Source organism: Mesoplodon mirus (genome assembly GCF_964341445.2).
Source record: "Mesoplodon mirus genome assembly, chromosome: 4".
Classification (NCBI taxonomy): domain Eukaryota; kingdom Metazoa; phylum Chordata; class Mammalia; order Artiodactyla; family Ziphiidae; genus Mesoplodon; species Mesoplodon mirus.
The window spans coordinates 159261895-159280429 of record NC_138979.1 but is presented as its reverse complement, the minus strand read 5'-3'; the positions used below and the strand labels follow the sequence as shown (position 1 = coordinate 159280429).

At 48.5% G+C, this 18535-nt stretch overlaps 2 protein-coding genes across 14 annotated transcripts in view; one reads left to right on the top strand and one right to left on the bottom strand.

Annotated features, from left to right (window-relative positions):
• Positions 1 to 9943, top strand: part of ZFYVE1 (zinc finger FYVE-type containing 1) — a 50209-nt gene extending 40266 nt beyond the window's left edge. For all 6 annotated transcript variants that reach the window (XM_082616981.1, XM_082616982.1, XM_082616985.1 and 3 more), the window contains exons 6-12: positions 734 to 842; positions 2081 to 2178; positions 2263 to 2380; positions 4872 to 5042; positions 5784 to 5964; positions 6494 to 6607; positions 8281 to 9943. In XM_082616981.1, the coding sequence (XP_082473107.1) occupies positions 734 to 842; positions 2081 to 2178; positions 2263 to 2380; positions 4872 to 5042; positions 5784 to 5964; positions 6494 to 6607; positions 8281 to 8513 (1024 nt within the window). In that variant the 3' untranslated portion in view covers positions 8514 to 9943. The remainder of the gene's footprint in view (positions 1 to 733; positions 843 to 2080; positions 2179 to 2262; positions 2381 to 4871; positions 5043 to 5783; positions 5965 to 6493; positions 6608 to 8280) is intronic.
• The window catches only part of DCAF4 (DDB1 and CUL4 associated factor 4), a 40550-nt gene continuing 24410 nt past the window's right edge, over positions 2396 to 18535 (bottom strand). For 2 of the 8 annotated variants that reach the window (XR_014293674.1, XR_014293678.1), the window contains exons 10-16: positions 18326 to 18424; positions 18106 to 18203; positions 17062 to 17235; positions 16591 to 16705; positions 14459 to 14703; positions 13160 to 13283; positions 10041 to 12402 (exon numbers count right to left, since the gene is read on the bottom strand). Coding sequence is in view for 1 of the 8 variants with exons in the window: in XM_082616989.1 (XP_082473115.1) it covers positions 14510 to 14703; positions 16591 to 16705; positions 17062 to 17235; positions 18106 to 18203; positions 18326 to 18424 (680 nt within the window). In the remaining 7 variants the exon portion in view is untranslated. Of the gene's footprint in view, positions 2426 to 10040; positions 12403 to 12502; positions 13284 to 13318; positions 14704 to 16590; positions 16706 to 17061; positions 17236 to 18105; positions 18204 to 18325; positions 18425 to 18535 lie in introns of those variants that run through there. The other 6 variants (XR_014293673.1, XR_014293675.1, XR_014293676.1 and 3 more) reach the window with 6 other exon arrangements.

The following is an 18535-nucleotide window of genomic DNA, read 5'->3' as shown; positions in this document are numbered from 1 at the left end:
TTATACAGTCTGGGCTATGGAGAACTGGGCATTGTCTTGGAGAGGAAAGAGGGATGGTAATTGCCAGTGTGACTTGCCTTCCTTTAGCGGGCCCCATGAGCCCAGCAGGAGGCTTAGAATCTGTTAGACCATCACTTTTCCATGTTAACTGTGCCTCACTAGGGTTTCCAGAACTTTCCCTTCTATCACAGTGAAATTTTAAAGTCCCTATCCCTGGTTTTGCGTTGTCAGGATAGCAGAGCTCACTGTTGATTTGGAAGGTTTTCTTGTTCAGCTTAAGCCTCCTCTTAATGCACTGCCAAATTTTGAGGGTCGGTTTTTGTTTTACATCTTGGCAGCCTGTTCTGGTTAAACTTCCCATTTCATGCTGTTTGGATTTTTGAGTTCCCTGAGAACCATTCAGGTTTTATCTCTGGTCAAGGTGGTGTCTTCTGGCTCCTCCGTTCCTACTGAGGGACCAGGTGGTTTTCCAAGAAGAGATTACTCCTTTGGCCCTTTCTCCTCACACAAGAGTAATAGTTGCTTTACCTGTGTAGTGATGTTGATTGCAAGTATGAGAGAGGCACGTGGGTTTCTGAAAGAAACTGCCCTCTCTCTGCTCAGTATTCAGGGCCTGGTTAATTATGGAGCTCTGGTTTTGGCCCTGGGTCTGGCTCAGGGTCAGAGACTCTTCAGCGTAGGCGGCGCTGGCTCCTTTTAGCGGCTTCATTGTCAGCTTTTGGGCTTCACTCAGGGCTGGATGTAAGAACAGCATGAATCATGGGAAAGAAGGAGTACCTCATGAAGCCAACAGCCGCTGCAGATACTCTCACCAGTATGACAACCGGGTTTTTACCTGCAAGGTGAGTCCACCCAGCTTCTTCCCTAGCAGCTGGCTTGCCGGCCACACTCTCCTTTTGGGAAGACTGGCTTGGGACCATTCTTTGCTGCATCCCAAAGTATTTGATACTCAAATTGAGTATCTCTGGAACTTCTCTCCAGCTCTAACCATAAGAACTCACTCGTCTGTTGCTGGGGACTCCTTGGTTTATTTTTTTAAGCTTCAATCCCCCTTATTTTGTTGAGCTTATATATACAAGGGTCATCTACATTGACTATCATTCTTTTTTTTTTTTTTTTTTTGCCGCACCGCATGGCTTGTGGGATTTTAGTTCCCTGACCAGGGATGGAACCTGGGCCCTTGGCAGTGAGAGTGTGGAGTCCTAACCACTGGACCGCCAGGGAATTCCCATACATTGACTATTCATTCTTAAGAGCAGAAATGCTGTTCGGAAACCCAATTTTGATGGATTTCTCCTGTCTGTGACAGGGATATAATTTATAGCTCAGTTTTGGGGCCCGGGATGCGTATACATTCAATTCATAATCATTTAGGGCACTGACTTTTTTTTTTTTTTGAGATTTTTTTTAAACATCTTTATTGGAGTATAATTGCTTTACAATGGTGTGTTAGTTTCTGCTTTATAACAAAGTGAATCAGCTATACACGTACATATACCCCCATATCTCCTCCCTCTTGCCTCTCCCTCCCACCCTCCCTATCCCACCTCTCTAGGTGGTCACAGAGCACCGAGCTGATCTCCCTGTGCTATGTGGCTGCTTCCCACTAGCTATCTATTTTACATTTGGTAGTGTATATATGTCAGTGCCACTCTCTCACTTTGTCCCAGCTTACCCTGCCCCCTCCCCGTGTCCTCAGGTCCATTCTCTACGTCTGTGTCTTTATTCTTGTCCTGCCCCTAGGTTCTTCAGAACCATTTTTTTTTTAGATTCCATATATATGTGTTAGCATACGGTATTTTTCTCTTTCTGACTTACTTCACTCTGTATGACAGACTCTAGGTGCATCCACCTCACTACAGATAACTCAATTTTGTTTCTTTTTATGGCTGAGTACTATTCCATTGTATATATAGGGTACTGACTTCTTTAGAGAAAGACTTTCTTCTGCTGTGCTAAACTCAGGGTCTGTAAACCCTCAGCTGGTCTTGTTTGTAGGCAGTGGGGCTGGACAGGGATGTGGAGAGGCCAGGGGGTCTGGTGGACAGAGCAGAAGCTGGCAGAGTGCTCCATGTTTCAGGCCTGCTACGAGAGAGGCAATGAAGTCAGCGTGGTGCCCAAGACGGCTGCTTCCACCGACTCCCCCTGGATGGGTCTCGCAAAATATGCCTGGTCTGGGTGAGTTTCAGCTACCGCTTGTTTGGTGTGTTTGTCTCTCCAGGCACCTGGTGGGGTTACAGTATCTATTTGCCTTCCTTGTAGGTATGTAATTGAATGTCCCAACTGCGGTGTGGTCTATCGTAGCCGGCAGTACTGGTTTGGAAATCAAGATCCTGTGGATACAGTGGTGCGGACAGAGATTGTGCACGTGTGGCCTGGAGTAAGAGCTATTTTATTTTCCTGTTTTCTCTTGTATTGTCCAGTCCTGTGTGTGGGAAAGCAGGACTTGTTTACAATTAAGGTTAACTATGAATTTCAATATACTGGTGGTTTAGGAAGGTGTGATCTGGAGAGCCTTTCTTGTTCTAGACCCTTAAATTTTTTCCATTTCTTCTTGCATAAATATCAGAAGCACAACTTTATTTATTTATTTATTTATTTATTTATTTATTTATTTATTTATAAAAAATTTTATTTGGCTACACCAAGTCTTAGTTTCATCATGTGGGCTCTTAGTTGCAGCATGTGGGATCTAGTTCCCCGACCAGGGATCAAACCCAGGCCCCCTGCATTGGGAGCGTGGAGTCTTAACCACTGGACCACCAGGGAAGTCCCTAGAAGCACAACTTTAAATAAACTAAAAATTGCTGTATAGTTACATTGCCTTAGCAAATAAAACTTTATTTTTTCATATTCTCCTCACTCATTTTCCATATGTGTATGTTTGTATAGATGCAGTTACAATTTATGTGCCACTTAACTGCTTTTTTCTCATGCACAATTTTGCTTTGTTTCTACATTCTTTTCACTTTTCACAGTTCTCATTTGTAATCACTGTGTAATATTCTGTCTAGTATTATAGTTCAATTTCATTCATGCTGTTTATGATTTTTTTTTATTATTGAAGAAAATGCTATAGTGACCATCTTCATGTAAGAGAGACTTTGTTTTGGAGTATACTCTTCTTTTTTTTTTTTTTTTTTTGCTTTATAACATTTAATCAGTTATACATATACATATGTTTCCATATCCCCTCCCTTTTGCGTCTCCCTCCCACCCTCCCCATCCCACCCCTCCAGGCGGTCACAAACCACCAAAGCACCGAGCTGATCTCCCTGTGCTATGCGGCTGCCTCCCACTATGGAGTATACTCTTCTTGAAGTATATTCTGGGAAGCGGAATTACTATGGATGGACCTTTACTGCTTTTAATTTGACTTTTGAATTCAAGATGTTGGAAAAACAAATCTGTTCATGAGGCAGTGATATGGTGCTTTCATTCTGCATTAAACCACAATTCACACTTGGAATTACCCATCAATCACAACACATCCAAAACCTTTTTCCTTCATGGAAGAAAGACAAGCGATTTTCTCAAGGGACTTATTTTACTTGGTGGTGTTCCCCTTGCTGGGTGATTCCTAAAGCCACCGGTCAGCCTAATAGGCCTATCTGCAGATCCACCTTTGAGCTTTCCTGGATCCTGCAGATACCAGAGAACGGAAGATTTCCTTATCGTTTTGTCATCTTCTTTCCAGTTTCCAGCTCCACTGGAATTGGTTGCTGCAGTGTGGTCTCATTTCTGCAGGCCGCCCCCATGACATGATGGCCCAGACCATTCTGTCCCAAGGATGTAATGTGGTCTTGAACTAGTATAACTTTCTCACTAGACTTCTTTGATCAATATCTTTTGTTTTTGATCTGTGTTCTTTCTTGTAAAAGCTGTCATCCTTGCGGTAGTTTATATTCCAAGAAAACAGTAATACCAGTTTATTTTTAGGCTGTATTCCTTACAGTCCTTGGGATTAGGGAATATAGGCTCCTCCCCTTCTCTTTGTTCACTCATTCATCACCATATGTTGTTGGGTACTATGTGCCCAGACTTGACCTAGATACTTACAAAAAAGAAAAAGGATTATTGTTCTCAGTTCAGTCTAATAGGGAGTTGGATGCATAAAGAGACATTGCACTTAATGTGGAAATAGGATTTCTAGAGATGTGCAGATATTAGAGGAACTGAGATGAAGGGTTCCTAACCCAGCCTGGGGTGGGAGGCCTCCTGGAAGAGGTGTCCTCTTTTTTTTTTTTTTAATAATTTATGTTAACCCTCTTACTTATTCACTTATTTTGGCTGCATTGGGTCTTCATTGCTGTGCTCAGGCTTTCTCTAGTTGCAGCGAGTGGGGGCTACTCTTCGTTGTGGTGCGCAGCTTCTCATTGTGGTGGCTTCTCTTGTTGTGAAGCACGGGCTCGTGGGCTCGTTGTAGCACGTGGGCTCAGTAGTTGTGGTGCACAGGCTTAGTTGCTCTGTGGCATGTGGTATCTTCCCAGACCAGGGCTCGAACCCGTGTCCCCTGCATTGGCAGGCGGATTCTTAACCACTGCGCCACCAGGGAAGCCCGAGGTGTCCTCTTTACATAAGTATTGCCTGGGTTGTGTATCTCACTCACAGCAAAGTAAGTTCTGAATTGAACAGTTGCGCACCAAGTGTTATGGTCACGTTGAAGAGAATAATAATATCAGCAATGACTCATGGGTGTGATATTGTCCAGAAGCCAGAGGGATTCCTGGCCTGTCCCTGTTCTTCTCTGCCAGGGAGTTTGTGGTTCTGAGTTGGCTGTGATGAGTGTATAACTTGTTTGAGACCCCTTTCTCTCCTTCCTTTTACTCCCTTCGCTCAGAGCATGATGGGAGCCTGCATTTTCATTTCAGACTGATGGATTTCTGAAGGACAACAACAATGCTGCCCAGCGCCTCTTGGATGGGATGAACTTCATGGCTCAGTCGGTGTCTGAGCTTAGCCTTGGGCCCACCAAGGCTGTGACGTCCTGGCTGACAGACCAGATCGCCCCTGCCTACTGGAGGCCCAACTCCCAGATCCTGGTATGGTGTGGCAGGATGCCCTGCATCCCTGGCACGGCCCATTCTGCTTGTGCCGCTTTGCCCTGTCCTAAGCTTGCTCTGTGAGGGAGGAGGCTCTGAATTTCTCTCTCGGATTAGCTCTCAGAGTGTTGGGAGGGGTGGGGTGTGTTGAGGCAGCCAATGTCCTCTTTGCCCACTGATTTCCCTTTGTTATTTTGCAAGTATTTTCCTTGCGGTGGATTTTAGTTTCTTTCCCTGCAAGGGCCGGTTATTAATGGTCAGATGTCTGAGGTCATACATATAGAATCTGGAGGAAAAGGGGCCTTTAGAGGTCATTTAGGGTCATCCTCAGCTTGAGCCATAAACCTCATGGCACCTACAGCAAGGGAGCACCCAGCTTTGGCCCAAGCACTTATGACAGGAAACCCGTTCCTCATCAGCTTCCCAGAGGCTCTTTTGAGAAACCGTGAAAGCAGTGAATCCTCATTGCTCTCTTAGCTGGAACTGGTGTAGTCCCTTCGGGAACCCTGTGGCTCAGCCAGATGGATTTGGTACCTTTCCAGGCACTTCTTGGAAGAAAAGGTTAATCACAGCTGTGCTTCAGTAGGGGTATTTTCACGTGGCTGGAGATCCTAGGTCCCGTCCTTGGGGATCATCGGGGTCCTGCCGTTCCCAGATGGTCCTGGGCATCTGCCCCGGGTTGACTTTCCCAGCTGAGCAGACATGAATGTTACCCGCCTCTCTGTTTTGGGCTTGGAACAGAGCTGCAACAAGTGTGCTACATCCTTTAAAGATAACGACACCAAGCATCACTGCCGGGCCTGTGGGGAGGGCTTCTGTGACAGCTGTTCATCCAAGACCCGGCCAGTGCCGGAGCGGGGCTGGGGCCCTGCGCCCGTGCGGGTGTGTGACAACTGCTATGAAGCCAGGAATTCCCAGTTAGGTAACGTGGGGCCCGGGAACTGCAAGGGTGGAGGGGGAACCTCTCTCCTTGGCACTGGGTGTTGGGAACGGGACTCCCACCTGCCTAGCCCTATTCCTCACCATGTCACTCTTCTGAGGGTAGTTGCTCCCCGGTCTTGCCCAGCCATGCTCTAAGCTCTCTGTTAACAGGGTCCTGGGGTGCTATTCCTTGCGGGGCGGGGGGGAGGGGGCGTGTTAAACCTGTCCTGTGTTTACCACAGGCTGTAGACTGAGTCTTCCCTCTGGAGGAGGTTCTAGGTCATGCTCCTTGAACCCTTCTGGCTCACTGTGAAGGAAGGTTATAAAATAGCCCCAGAGGGTTGAGGTAAAGGACTGGCAGATCTCACCAGCTGCAGTGTTGGCGCCCACAGCCCAGACCCTTGCCATCCTTGCAGGACAGCACAGTGGTACCCTGGGAGAAGCATCCAGAATGCTCTGCTGTTGCCCCTGAGTTTTCCATTTGGGAAATGACTAAGAGATAACAGCTTTTCCTTCATCATTGTCTGCAGACGTTACTGAGGCACAGGCGGACGATGAAGGCGGGACGCTGATTGCTCGGAAGGTGGGCGAGGCCGTGCAGAACACTTTGGGAGCCGTGGTGACAGCCATTGACATACCACTAGGTGGGCCTGGCAGTGCCTCTCTTGGGTGCAGTGTATGTGGGATGAGGGCTTTCATAGTGCCTTGGGCTGTCGTTTTGTCAAAGTCTTACTGACCTAGATTGAGTTGGGCAGCGAGGAGGTGACTGAAAATTTACATTTGCTTCTGCTGAATACCTTGGTGGTTTCATGTTTATTCCTGGAGGCCATCCTCTTATATCATTTATTGCTGCATAACAAACTACCTGAAAATGTAAAGGCTTAAAACAACCCGCATTTTATCATGTCTCACAGGAAGGGCAATTATTTTGCTCCAAGTGGCACTGACTGGAATTACTGCTGGATTTTCCAGTTTGGTAGCTGGACTGGTCTCGAGGGGCCAAGCCAACCCCACTTACATGCTGGGTAGCCTGGCAGGGATGCCTCGAAGGCTGGGCTCAGGAGAACTCCCCCGCCATTCCCCATATTCTCCAGGCCTCTCCATGTGGTTTCTCCAGTGGTAGTGGGCTTCTTACATGGTGGCTCAGGACTCTCAAGAGACAGGCCTGGGCCTAGAAACTAGCTCTTCTACTACAGTCTGCTGTATGTAGTCACAGAGCCTGCCTAGATTCGAGGGAGGGGGCAGGTTATCAAAGAATTTGTGGCTGTCTTTAATCCGCCACACCAGCCAAGCTGTTATTCCTTTAAGATTTAAGACAGCCACTCACCTCTGGATGTGAGGGGTGCTTATAACCAGGATGGGAAGAGGGAGAGGAAGGGAAGCCCTGCCAGCGTGTGGAGGGCTTAGGCAGGGCTGGCCGGGCCTGGGGTATTTTAAGCCCATTGTAGGGGAGAGACCAGGGGTTCCTGGGTGGGTGTGATGAAAATTGCTTGGATCAGATTTAATCACTGTAGCTCACAGAACGAGCTGATGATGAGTTTTTGACTTAAGGGTGTGGGAATAGATGGATTTGTCGAGGCTTGATGCTCAGGTTGTATCTGCTCTCAGGGGTAACCGGGAGAGGCAGGGGCTGCCCTTGGCACAGAGTCTGCCAACTGTGCTCACAGGTGTTCACCTGCTGAGCACTCACTGGCCATTGGGTCCCAGTGCATCAGAAACATTATTTCTTGTAATCCAGTAACCACTTTTGAAGGTGTGGTGTTAAAGATGAGTAAACTAAGGCCCTGAGAATTTAAGGAACTTCTTTTTTTTTTTTTTTTTTCTTTTTTTCTTTTTGCGGTATGCGGGCCTCTCACTGTTGTGGCCTCTCCCGTTGCGGAGCACAGGCTCCGGATGCGCAGGCCCAGCGGCCGTGGCTCACGGGCCCAGCCGCTCTGCGGCATATGGGATCCTCCCAGACCGGGGCACGAACCCGTATCCCCTGCATCGGCAGGCGGACTCTCAACCACTGCGCCACCAGGGAGGCCCTAAGGAACTTCTTAATCCCACAGCTACTAACTGACTCAGGCTCAGTGGAACTGGGATGAAAGTACGTCCTGATTCCAAAGCCCAAACTTCTTTATTGTTACTCCACTGGTTCTTAATTCAGCCCCACTTTAGGCTCACTTGGAGAGCTTAATAGATACACAAATGTCAGTGCCTAGGTCCCAGCCCCTGAGATCCTGACCTGGGTGGTAGGCGGTGAAGGAGACCTGGGTGGAAGGGGGTGATCTGTGTGCAGTTTGTGCCGTCTGCCATGGTTCCTTCCGTGCTGCAGGTCTGGTGAAGGATGCGGCCAGGCCGGCGTACTGGGTACCAGACCATGAGATCCTGCACTGCCATAACTGCCGGAAGGAGTTCAGCGTCAAGCTTTCCAAGCACCACTGCCGGGCCTGCGGACAGGGGTTCTGTGACGAGTGTTCCCATGACCGACGGGCTGTCCCCTCTCGAGGCTGGGACCATCCTGTCCGAGTCTGCTTTAACTGCAATAAAAAGCCTGGTGACCTTTAACCCCAGCTCCCTCTCCGAGTCCTTCACAATTCCTTAGGTTCTCAGGGTTAGAAATGAAATCTCGCTGAGGTAGGCCCTCCTCCTGGTCACCTGTTGTGGTATGTGTCCTCTCTGCTCATCCTGAGGCCACTTTCCCACGGTGGGGGGTAGGACAGATGGCGAGCCAGGGTGAGCCTGGTGGCGGGCCTGAAGGCACGAACCCCTCAGGGCAGGGGACCGAGCAGCTTATAGCGAAGGGGAACGAACCTGAATCCATCGCGTTTTATTTCAGTTAAAAATTATACATAACACACACACACACACACAACCTGTATATACATATGAAAGGAATGTGGAGTGTATTCAGGCTGCTGCCGGCTGTGAAGACCTGCACAGTCTGTCCCCAGCACAGAATCAGGTGGCAGTGGCAGCAGGTCTTCCCCACAAAAACGAGCCATGTCCAAGGCCACTGCGTTGCTAGTCACCTTTTGCTGCTTTTCTCCGAGCCTTCGAAGCCTTCATGCCCCTCAGCTGCTGGGGCAAGTGAGCTTCCCAGTTACTTCTCGCTTGGGATAGCCTGTGGAGGATCTCCCTGGGCCCTCCAGAGTCGGATCCCAATTCCTTGCCTGGTCCTGTTGTGGTCAGAGACCACCCAGCTTAGCATGCAGGTCACGGATGGGTGGCAGGTGGGGGGTACGGTCCTCAGACCTCAGAAGTCCAAGTGCAGGTGACGCGATGGCCCTCATACAGGGGGAACACGGAAGGAGATGGGCCTTCCCCAGCAGTGTTTCCTGCCTGTTGATGCTTCTGTCTATGCGACCACTTGGCTTTCCCTGCCCAGAAATAGAGCACCTGCTTCCCTCCCCTATGAACCCCCTTGAGCCCACCATCTACTGAGTGTTGCACTAGGGCTTTTGCTTGTTTTGAAGCGTCTTAATTCTTTATTCCTAGACACACGACCCCTCTAGCTATTGGAGGGGTGATCATGAGAAATCTTCCAGGGAAACAGAGCACAGAATGGACTGTTTGTTAGTGGGGTTTTTTTAAAGTATAACTATTTCAACAGACCATTAAGAAAAAATTCTCTCTCCGGTCCTGCCAAGAGAAGTCAGATGAACTTTGTTTCTCAAGAGCTGGGACATCCATTTCTATCGTGACTGGAAAGAGACTGTTGTGCTGAAATCCTGTCATCATGGTGGATTTTATCATCAGTGGCCAAAAATGAAGAATTAAAAGTGACATAGTTCTTGACTGAACTGGTGGGTGGGCCGAGCTTCCGGGAGGTGCGTGGCGGTCATTCTTGGCGTGAGTGTTACTGTGACGTGAGCCCTGGAACGTGTTGGTCCCTCTCAGACCTGCTTCCTTACTGCCTCCTATGGCCTACGACCGAGGCCCTGCTCTAGTACTGTGTATTATTAAATTTGCCGTTATAAAGGAATCTTCCTGCGGAATATGGACTGTGCTGCTTCTTTCCTTTAACTTCATCAGTATACCTTGCTGCCTCTTCTAGTTGGTAAGAAAGTAGCTGGTGGCTTTTAGAGCAGAAGCCAAGTGAGAGGTATATTTTACCTATAAATACCTCAGTTTATTCCCCGGCGAATCCTCTATCACAGAAGAGAGTAGGTGTTACTAGTGACCTATGGAAACACTGGGAAAAGACTGTTTTCTCCCTTTGTATCTGTTGCCTTTGTTCCTCTGCCCTGCCTTGCTTTGTCTGTTCAGCTCCTGTTAAACAACTGCTATCCACTGTCTCCTGTTCTGTCATCCTGAGCATGGGAGTCTGCTGGACCACATAGGGAGGATGCATAAAAGTCTTCCGAACTCTCTTCCTTACACTAGTCAGACCGGTAGAGGAAAGGAAGGTAACCCGGTGTCAAAATAACCAAAGGTTCTCTTTTCTTGCCCTACATACCCGGGGTTCATCTTTTTTTCTTTTTTAAAAAAATGTATTAATTTATTTTTGACTGCGTTGGGTCTTTGTTGCTGTGCACGGGCTTTCTCTACTTGCGGCGAGCGGGGGCTACTCTTCGTTGCAGTGCACGGGCTTCTCATTGCGGAGCACGGGCTCTAAGCGTGTGGGCTTCAGTAGTTGTGGCACATGGGCTCAGTAGCTGTGGCTCATGGGCTCTAGAGTACAGGCTCAGTAGTTGTGTCACGTGGGTTTAGTTGCTCCGCAGCATGTGGGATCTTCCCGGGCCAGGGCTTGAACCCGTGTCCCCTGCATTGGCAAGTGGATTCTTAACCACTGCGCCACCAGGGAAGTCCCGGAAAATTATCCTAAGGAGATCTTAAAGTTCCAGAGGAAAAGTAAAAATTCCATTCCCTCCAACACATGGGGCCTAATAGATTTCTTGAGCAGGAGACCCTGTTGGCTCTGCTACTTATTAGCAGGAGACCTTGGACAAATTGCTTTATTCTCAGTTTTTTCTTTGGTATATAGGAGTGACCTTCACGTGCTTCGTAAGGTTCTAAGAATTAAAAGGGAATAATGCTGGCAAAAATTGTTCATTCAACATACTAAGTGTCTAGATGTGGCAAGTGCTGGGGAAACTAAGCTTCCTCGAGGTTTCTGTGAAGCTGAGACTCAACAGATGAAAGGAGTGGAGGACAGCTTGAGCAGAGGCCCAGATGACGGAGGGACTTGTAACTGTGTCCTGAGAGCACGAGGTGGGAGGTGGAGAAGGGGCAACGGTGAGGCACATGTGATCAAATCTCAAGATGCCGCACATTTTATTCTGAGGTACAAGAAGGCGTTGAGTGCAGGGATCTTTGGGAAGGTCATTCCCGTGGCAGTGGCCATGTGGTGGGTGGCCTGGAGAGGCAGACTTAAAGGAGTGGGCCCAGGGAATTCCCTGGAGGTCCAGTGGTTAGGACTCTGTGCTTTCATTGCCAACGGCCCAGGTTCAATCCCTGGGTGGGGAACTAAGATTCCACAAGCAGCGTGGCGCAGCCAAAGAAAATAAATAAAAACGAAAGGGAAGGCTTTTACTAATATTCATGGAGAAATGGAAGAAGAAACTGAGTTTAGCCTGCAGTTATTTTCAGAGGTGGTTACATGGAAGATTTAGGCCAGGGCAGACCGAGGGCTGCCAGGTAAGTGGGGCTAACTTGGTGTCTGGGTGCCCTCGCTGGGGGACACTGAGTGTTGATCTGTGGACGTTCCTGGTCACCAGCTTGTGCCGCTGTTCTCGTCTGTTTAGAAGGTTACAGCAAGCAAACAGCAACGGGTTTACTGGAGCTCAGCGCTGCTGCCGCCAGCCCCTGCTCATTCGCCACCTGTCACTGTCGCCTGGGGAATGGGGCAAAGTGCCCTAACAGACCTGCAAGTGAAAAATGCTTCCGGACTGTGCAACATACTGATCTTTGGGACACTAAGGAGCAAACATACCAAAATGCTTAATCAGCTTCTCAGCTGAGTTTAACCACTTCTCATATGCTCTAGACCAGGGGTCCCCAACCCCCGGGCCGCAGACCCGTTTTGGTCGGTGGCCTGTTAGGAACTGGGCCGCACAGCGGGAGGTGAGCGGCGGGCGAGCGAAGCTTCATCTGCCGTTGTTCCCCCGCCCCGCCCCCCACCCTGGTCCGTGGAAAAACTGTCTTCTGCAAAACCGGTCCTTGGTGCCAAAAAGGTTGGGGACCGTTGCTCTAGACCAAATGTTAGGAGCAGTGACTGCTCACTAAAGATAACAGATTTTGAAGATGTCCCCCACCTCCTTTTTTTAAAAGCCTAAGGGAAACATAAAACTAATTATTTGACAACTGTATTTGCCTAGCAGGAAATTTGGGCTATGGCACAGCTGATGAGTTAGGAAGGTATATGGGGATAGAGCCCCACACGTCAGAACTCACCAGGTATTCTGAGTAGTCAGTTGTCTCCACTGGCTCTTCACCAGAGGTGCAACACGAGTTACTGTGAAGAGCAGACCATGTAATGAACAAACTAGTACGTTGTGAGAACTTTTATTAACTTTGGGGGCAAAAGTATGAGTGATGTTAGGGTCATGGCTCAGCACTTAAGCTTTTTTGTGCTCTTGGGGAGGGGCATGTCACCAAAATTAATCCAAAAGACCCTGCTGTGACTGCGGTCACCAGGACCCTTCAATCATACAGCTATTTCCTGGGACCTATGTGCAGGTCGGTGTGCCAAGGCTGTGAAGATACAGGGGCGATGTCTCAAAGATTAAACAAACACCTAAGAAATTTGGTAACTGGCGAGCTTCTTAGTCTTTGGTGAGTGCCAGAAAAATTCATTTACTTAGCAATTAAATATGAAATGCTAGCACTGCATGTTTACACTCGCACCAAGCCACTTTGTGATTTCTCCTTAGCACTGTGTGTGATACACACGTACTGTCAGCAGATGGAGGAGTGTGGAAAGTAGAGAACGTGATCTCTTCTGGTTCCAAGTCCCAGCTCTCCGCTTAACAGGTCTTCATTCTGAGGCAAGTCATTCAATTTCTCTGTGCCCAGAAAATGATGCTAATAATTCTTATATTATTACTACTGTCCTACCTCCTTCATACATTGTTTTAAGGATCAAGTCAGCTAAGATGGAGGAAAGTTATTTATAAAACCTAAGGCACTAAAAATATTTGTTGTAACATATTGCTCATCTACCAGATGACCAATCTGATATTCTCATCTTTTTTGGATTTCTCTCTCTGTACCTTAAGCTGTAGTAGGGTTCTGGCAGGACACAGATGCATAACACTCAAGGGGGTAACCGAAGAGAGTGTAACTGGTGAAGCATCCTGGGCTAGCAACAGTGAGATGCAGTTATCAGCTGTAGGTCTGAAGGGACAAATGGAGAGAAGTTACTGGAATCCAGAGAGCTGTGTTCCAGCAGAAGCTGTAGACTTGGGTAGAGGAACACAGCCACAGCCCACCACACCTCAGCATAAGGGGAGTCAGGGGACTAACAATCCCTCAATCTTCTGCCCTCTGCTTTCCTGCTGCTACATCCCATAGGCTGAACCCACCCTGGGCCAGGGAGCCTGCTGAGGTAGTCCATAGCTTCTTGGGGCACAGGAGCAAGTGGAAGCTTTCCAGCAAAGCCATTAATACTGGTCTCAGTTTCTTCCTCACACCAGGTTTGAGCAGATGTTACTGTAGTTGGTTTGATGCTACAGCAGCCAAGCATCATGATCTTCTAAACCATTAACAGAAGCAACATGTCATGTTCTGGTTCTTTCTACGTTCTAGTTTATTGTTTGGTAGAAAGGCTCTTTGTATTAACGCGTTGTATAAACATCTCACAAACTGCTTCTCCTAGATTGCAAAAGTCAAAGCCAATTTTCTTTGAGATGGGGCCCTTGAATCTGACGTTCAGGTCACCATGATAGAAACAGGAGCTGCTGTACCTAACATTCTGGAAGGTACTTCAACATATGCATGCTAAGGCCTGTCTAGCATCTAAAAGGATCCATCTTTCCTTACAGTGCCTATACATGGTAATGAATGAGAATCCCAGAGATCTGACACTGGTTATCGAGTGAGTTTGAGAAGGCTAATGAGTCCCAACTCAGCCGTAAAATCTCTAGAGACTCAGAGAAATGACTCCCCCTTCTCTCCAGCTGGCTTTCTCAAGTATAGATGCATGTCTTTCTGGGACCCAGGCACTGACTGTCAACAGTCTCACCCAGTTTCATCATTAGGCTTCTTAAAAGGGCTTTTGGTGAAAGCAGCAGCCTTAGTTATTGTCAATCTTCAGCCCTTAGAAAAGTATTTTTTGTTTAAAAAAAAAGGTGGAGGAACAATTCTAAGGAATTCAACAAGAAAAGGAAATAGGTACCTTTTATGAAAAGGACTTTTAAGCTTCTTGAACCCACAGCTTAATAACTGAAGTGTCTCCACATAAAATATAGCACCTTTTCCCCAGCAGCTGGATGGATGGGATATGTGTACACAAGAGCATCCATTTGAAATGCCCTCACTGAAAACGGCAATTGTGGCAAAAATATGGCTACCTGTGCTCCCCTGAGTCACATCCACATCCCTCCAGGCTGCAATCTGCAGAATTAGCTGTAGGAGAAGCAGTAAAGGTCCTGCCGGATGGCCATGAGCAGCCCTGGCGCTCCCCGGAAGCCCCCAAGCCGAGAAGAGAAGGCCACACTGGGAATGTCGGCCTTGGAAGTGGGGTGTGGGGAGGGTATGGTTCTGAGCAGCTGGGCATCATGGAGGCTCCAGATTCTCGTGTAGCAGTCCTGGCCCACTAAGAAAGAGGGAAGACACGCGGCAAGTTAGAGAATGCAGAGAGCCTGTGTACCTGTGGCCCTGGCTTCTATGATTCCTAAGGGCTAAAGGTGATTTCATGTGAGCCAAACAAACTCACAAATGGAAATTATTTCTACTGGTAAGATGTCCCTTTCGAAAATTAAAGTTACAGGACTTTCCTGGTGGTGCAGTGGTTAAGAATGCACCTGCCAATGCAGGGGACACGGGTTCAAGCCCTGGTCCGGGAAGATCCCACATGCCGTGGAGCAGCTAAGCCCGTGCGCCACAACTACTGAGCCTGCTACAACTACTGAAGCCCACGCGCCTAGAGCCCGTGCTCCGCAACAAGAGAAGCTACCGCAATGAGAAGCCCACGCACCGCAATGAAGAGTAGCCCCCACTCGCCGCAACTAGAGAAAGCCCGTGCACAGCAACGAAGACCCAACGCAGCCATGAATGAATGAATGAATGAATGAATGAATGAATAAGAAAAAGAAAATTAAAGTTACAGGTTGCCCTGGTGCTCTAGAACCACTGATTGCAGGTGTTCAAAGTGACAAGATGCACTGGCTGGCTGTGACACCCTGGGGTGTTCATGGGGCATCTTGGCTATCAGGTGGCCCATTCTGCTTTTCTTGGTGACAAGGGCTATTCAAGAGGGAGCCCAGGCCACCTGTTCTAGATGACATGCAGCTGATTTCCTTTTTATGCGAGAGGAACCAGGAAGAGCTCATAACTTCATTACATCCTGGGGACAAATCAGGTGACAACTCTCCCCAGAGCATTTTCTGGTTTAATGGTTCAGTTCATAAGACTTCATAGTCTTTCAGGTTCACAGTTGAGAGGAATCTGACACCTGACACCACTGGTTACAGCAGCTCAGATAGGCAATACGTGCTACTGGAGACCTTCAGGGGGAGAAGGGCAGACCTTAGGCGTCACGGATTTCAGTGTGCTTTTGACCATCTGAGTTGACTCTATGACCTTGGGTGTGGTTCACTCAGGTTGTACAGGTCAAGGATTACTGCAGCCAGCCCACTCCCCACATCTGCCTCTCAACAAGGCTCGTATCTTTTCTACTGTCCAGAACACAGAAACTCTCTGGAGATGAAAATTTGTGGAAAACAGACTTAAGGCAGCTAATTACTGGTGGTGGTGAGAGTAGTAAATAAGTCTAAGAAAGTTCTAGCAAAGTGATGCGTCTTAGCCACAGAACGTTTCATAGCAAATAAATACTTTCCGTAGGAATATTAGAAAATTTGACATCTGTGAAGACTGGAAACATATTCCTTAATGCCAAGGGCCTACTATTTCGTTTGTCAAACTGCCAAATAATCATATAATCTGTGATCAACTTGTTAACTCCTTTCAAGGGGGTTTGGTGCTAGAAAGCTCTGCTTCTATTCTACAAATCATGGGTTCACAGCAGTGGTGTTAAGGCAACCAGGTTCCTTTACAATGACCTCCATCTCTTTTCTTAGCATCCTCTGGTGGAAACGGGAGCACAAAGAACAGGGAGCCCAAGCTTTTCGACAGGACAGCTGCACGATGGGATTGAGGGTCACGCTGAACGCTGACCTGGTGAATAGGCTTAAACTCCACACCCAGGTCTCCTAAGCCACTATGTTTTATTGCTCCTCACTCGCCTGTAACTGAAGTGACATTTGCCCAGTCATGTGGGAACACAGGGCTATCCACCTGGTGAGTGTTACAACTGTTGCTTACTAATGTCCAACTCTACATCCCATCTTAACTCCCTGACCCCAACTGTCCAAAATCCCCTTTATTCAGTTTCGTTTTAGAGTAATTTCTCCCTTATCTGCTTAAGTTGCTGGCGCTCCTAAGGGACAGTGTTCGATGGGATGATCTCCTCCTCCCCAGGTACCTGCCACCACGAGTCCTTCTTCCTCGTGCACGTGCAGGGGCAGGTGGGCGTACTCGTTCACGTGCCCTTCGTACTGCCTCATACACTTAGTGGTCCTCAGGTCCCACAGCTTGATCTGTGGGAAGGAGCACAAGGGGCGGTTAGGGAGGGTCCAACAGGTACACTGGTGAAGCCCAGGCACGAAGCCCGAGAGGGCGAGGTGGTCTCCAAAGACCTCTTCAAGTTAGAAAACATGTCTCAAATCCCCGAGCCACAGAGTCCATCAAAAGCACCATGACCAGTTTCACGTCTGTTTAGACCAGATTGGGCTCCCAGCGGGCAGCAAAGCAGCTGCCCCGCACAACTCACAACTCACCTGGTCTCCAGATGCCTCTCCCCTGCCGCTGTCTGACGTCAGGGTCTCTCCTGCAGAGCCCCTCCCCCCACCCAGAGCCAGCTCCAGCGGCTGGAGAAAGTCAGTGGTACCCGTACCGTTCCAGCCATGTCAGATGCCATCAGGCATTGCTCTTCTTGCAGGATTTGCACAGAGGTAACTGCTGAGTCATGGAACAGGCGGGTGGCTTTCCAGCCCTTGCCCTGATTTCGACAACGCAGATCAATGGCAAAGATTTCGCCGGAACGACAGCCATTAAACAGCAAAGGAGCCTGCGGAAAGGGGGCCTGCTCAGTACCTCCCTCCCAAGGCTGGGAGGGGTGTGCCCTCCAGAATACACCCCTGCCTTCCCTCCCCTAACCCAGCTCCTAGGTCAGAGGTATGTGTGGAGCAGGTTGGTTAGGGTTTGAGCCGCAGTGGAGATGGAAGGGTTCCTTATCAAAGGGTCAAGAATTGGACACCATGTGTCCCTCCAGTGTCCTCCCCGCTGGCTACAACTGGCCCCTAAGGCCTCACCCTGAACTCCTCCCTGTGAAGTGAGGGTGTGCCCTCACTCCTCCCAGGTCGTTAGTGAGAAGCTGGGTGATGAGAGTGCAGTAAGAGAGATCAGAAATCCAGGTTAGACATGGGGTCCCAAACTGAGTGGGAAGGTGGCTGAAGAAACCTGAATAATGGATTCTGTGCTTATTGCCCGAAGCAGGTTGGCACATCTTCCACACTTTAAAAGAAAGGTGGCATTTTCTACAGGTCAAGTCTTTGAAACGTAGTAATGACTAGAATTTTGATTTTTAAATTTATAAAATGTGTAATTTGACAGCTGCAGATAAAAGTGTTATGAATTGGAACATATTTAATTTATACGTTAAAAAATTTTACTGTCCTGCTGGCTAATCCAAGTACTCAAGAATTGCTAACAATTCATAAGTTGTTTAAAGGCAGCTGAGCCACGCCCTTCCGGATCAGCCAAATTTCATTCAGCGCTGACTTATTCACCAGGTAACCTGTTAATCACTTCTGGTGCCCTCTCTGTCCCTGTAAAAGAGGGAGGAGGACTAGATTCCACACAGGGGAATCCCATTCCAATCCAGCAAAATGTCCACTCTTGGGAAACTTTGTATCAGGCCCTTCCCAATCCAACCAACCATAATAGCAAACTGCTGGGCCAAGACGTCACTGCTGGTCCCAAATGACTGCCGGTGTCCCGTCACCACGCTGGTCACCAGGACTCGCCGAGACAAGCCTGACAGAGACGGAGATGGGCGGACAGTGTCACTCGAGGTCTGGGGAGAGGGACTGTGGACAGGGGTTTAGGGTCTGTGAAATCCTTTACCCTGGGCACCTGGGGAGGCAGCCGTAGCTCACCTGTACTAAAGCAGTTATTTGCCTGGATGTTCAGGGACCACGCACAGGACCAGGCCCCGGGGATCCGGAAACTGCAGAGCATGCCAGGCCGGTCTCCTGCTGAGGGAACAGTAGTAGTGTTAGAAAGACTAACAGCTATCAGGGAGGCAGTATGGTGTCAGATAGGAGGGTTTCAATTCCAGCTATGTGATCTCAAACTTTTTTCAAAAA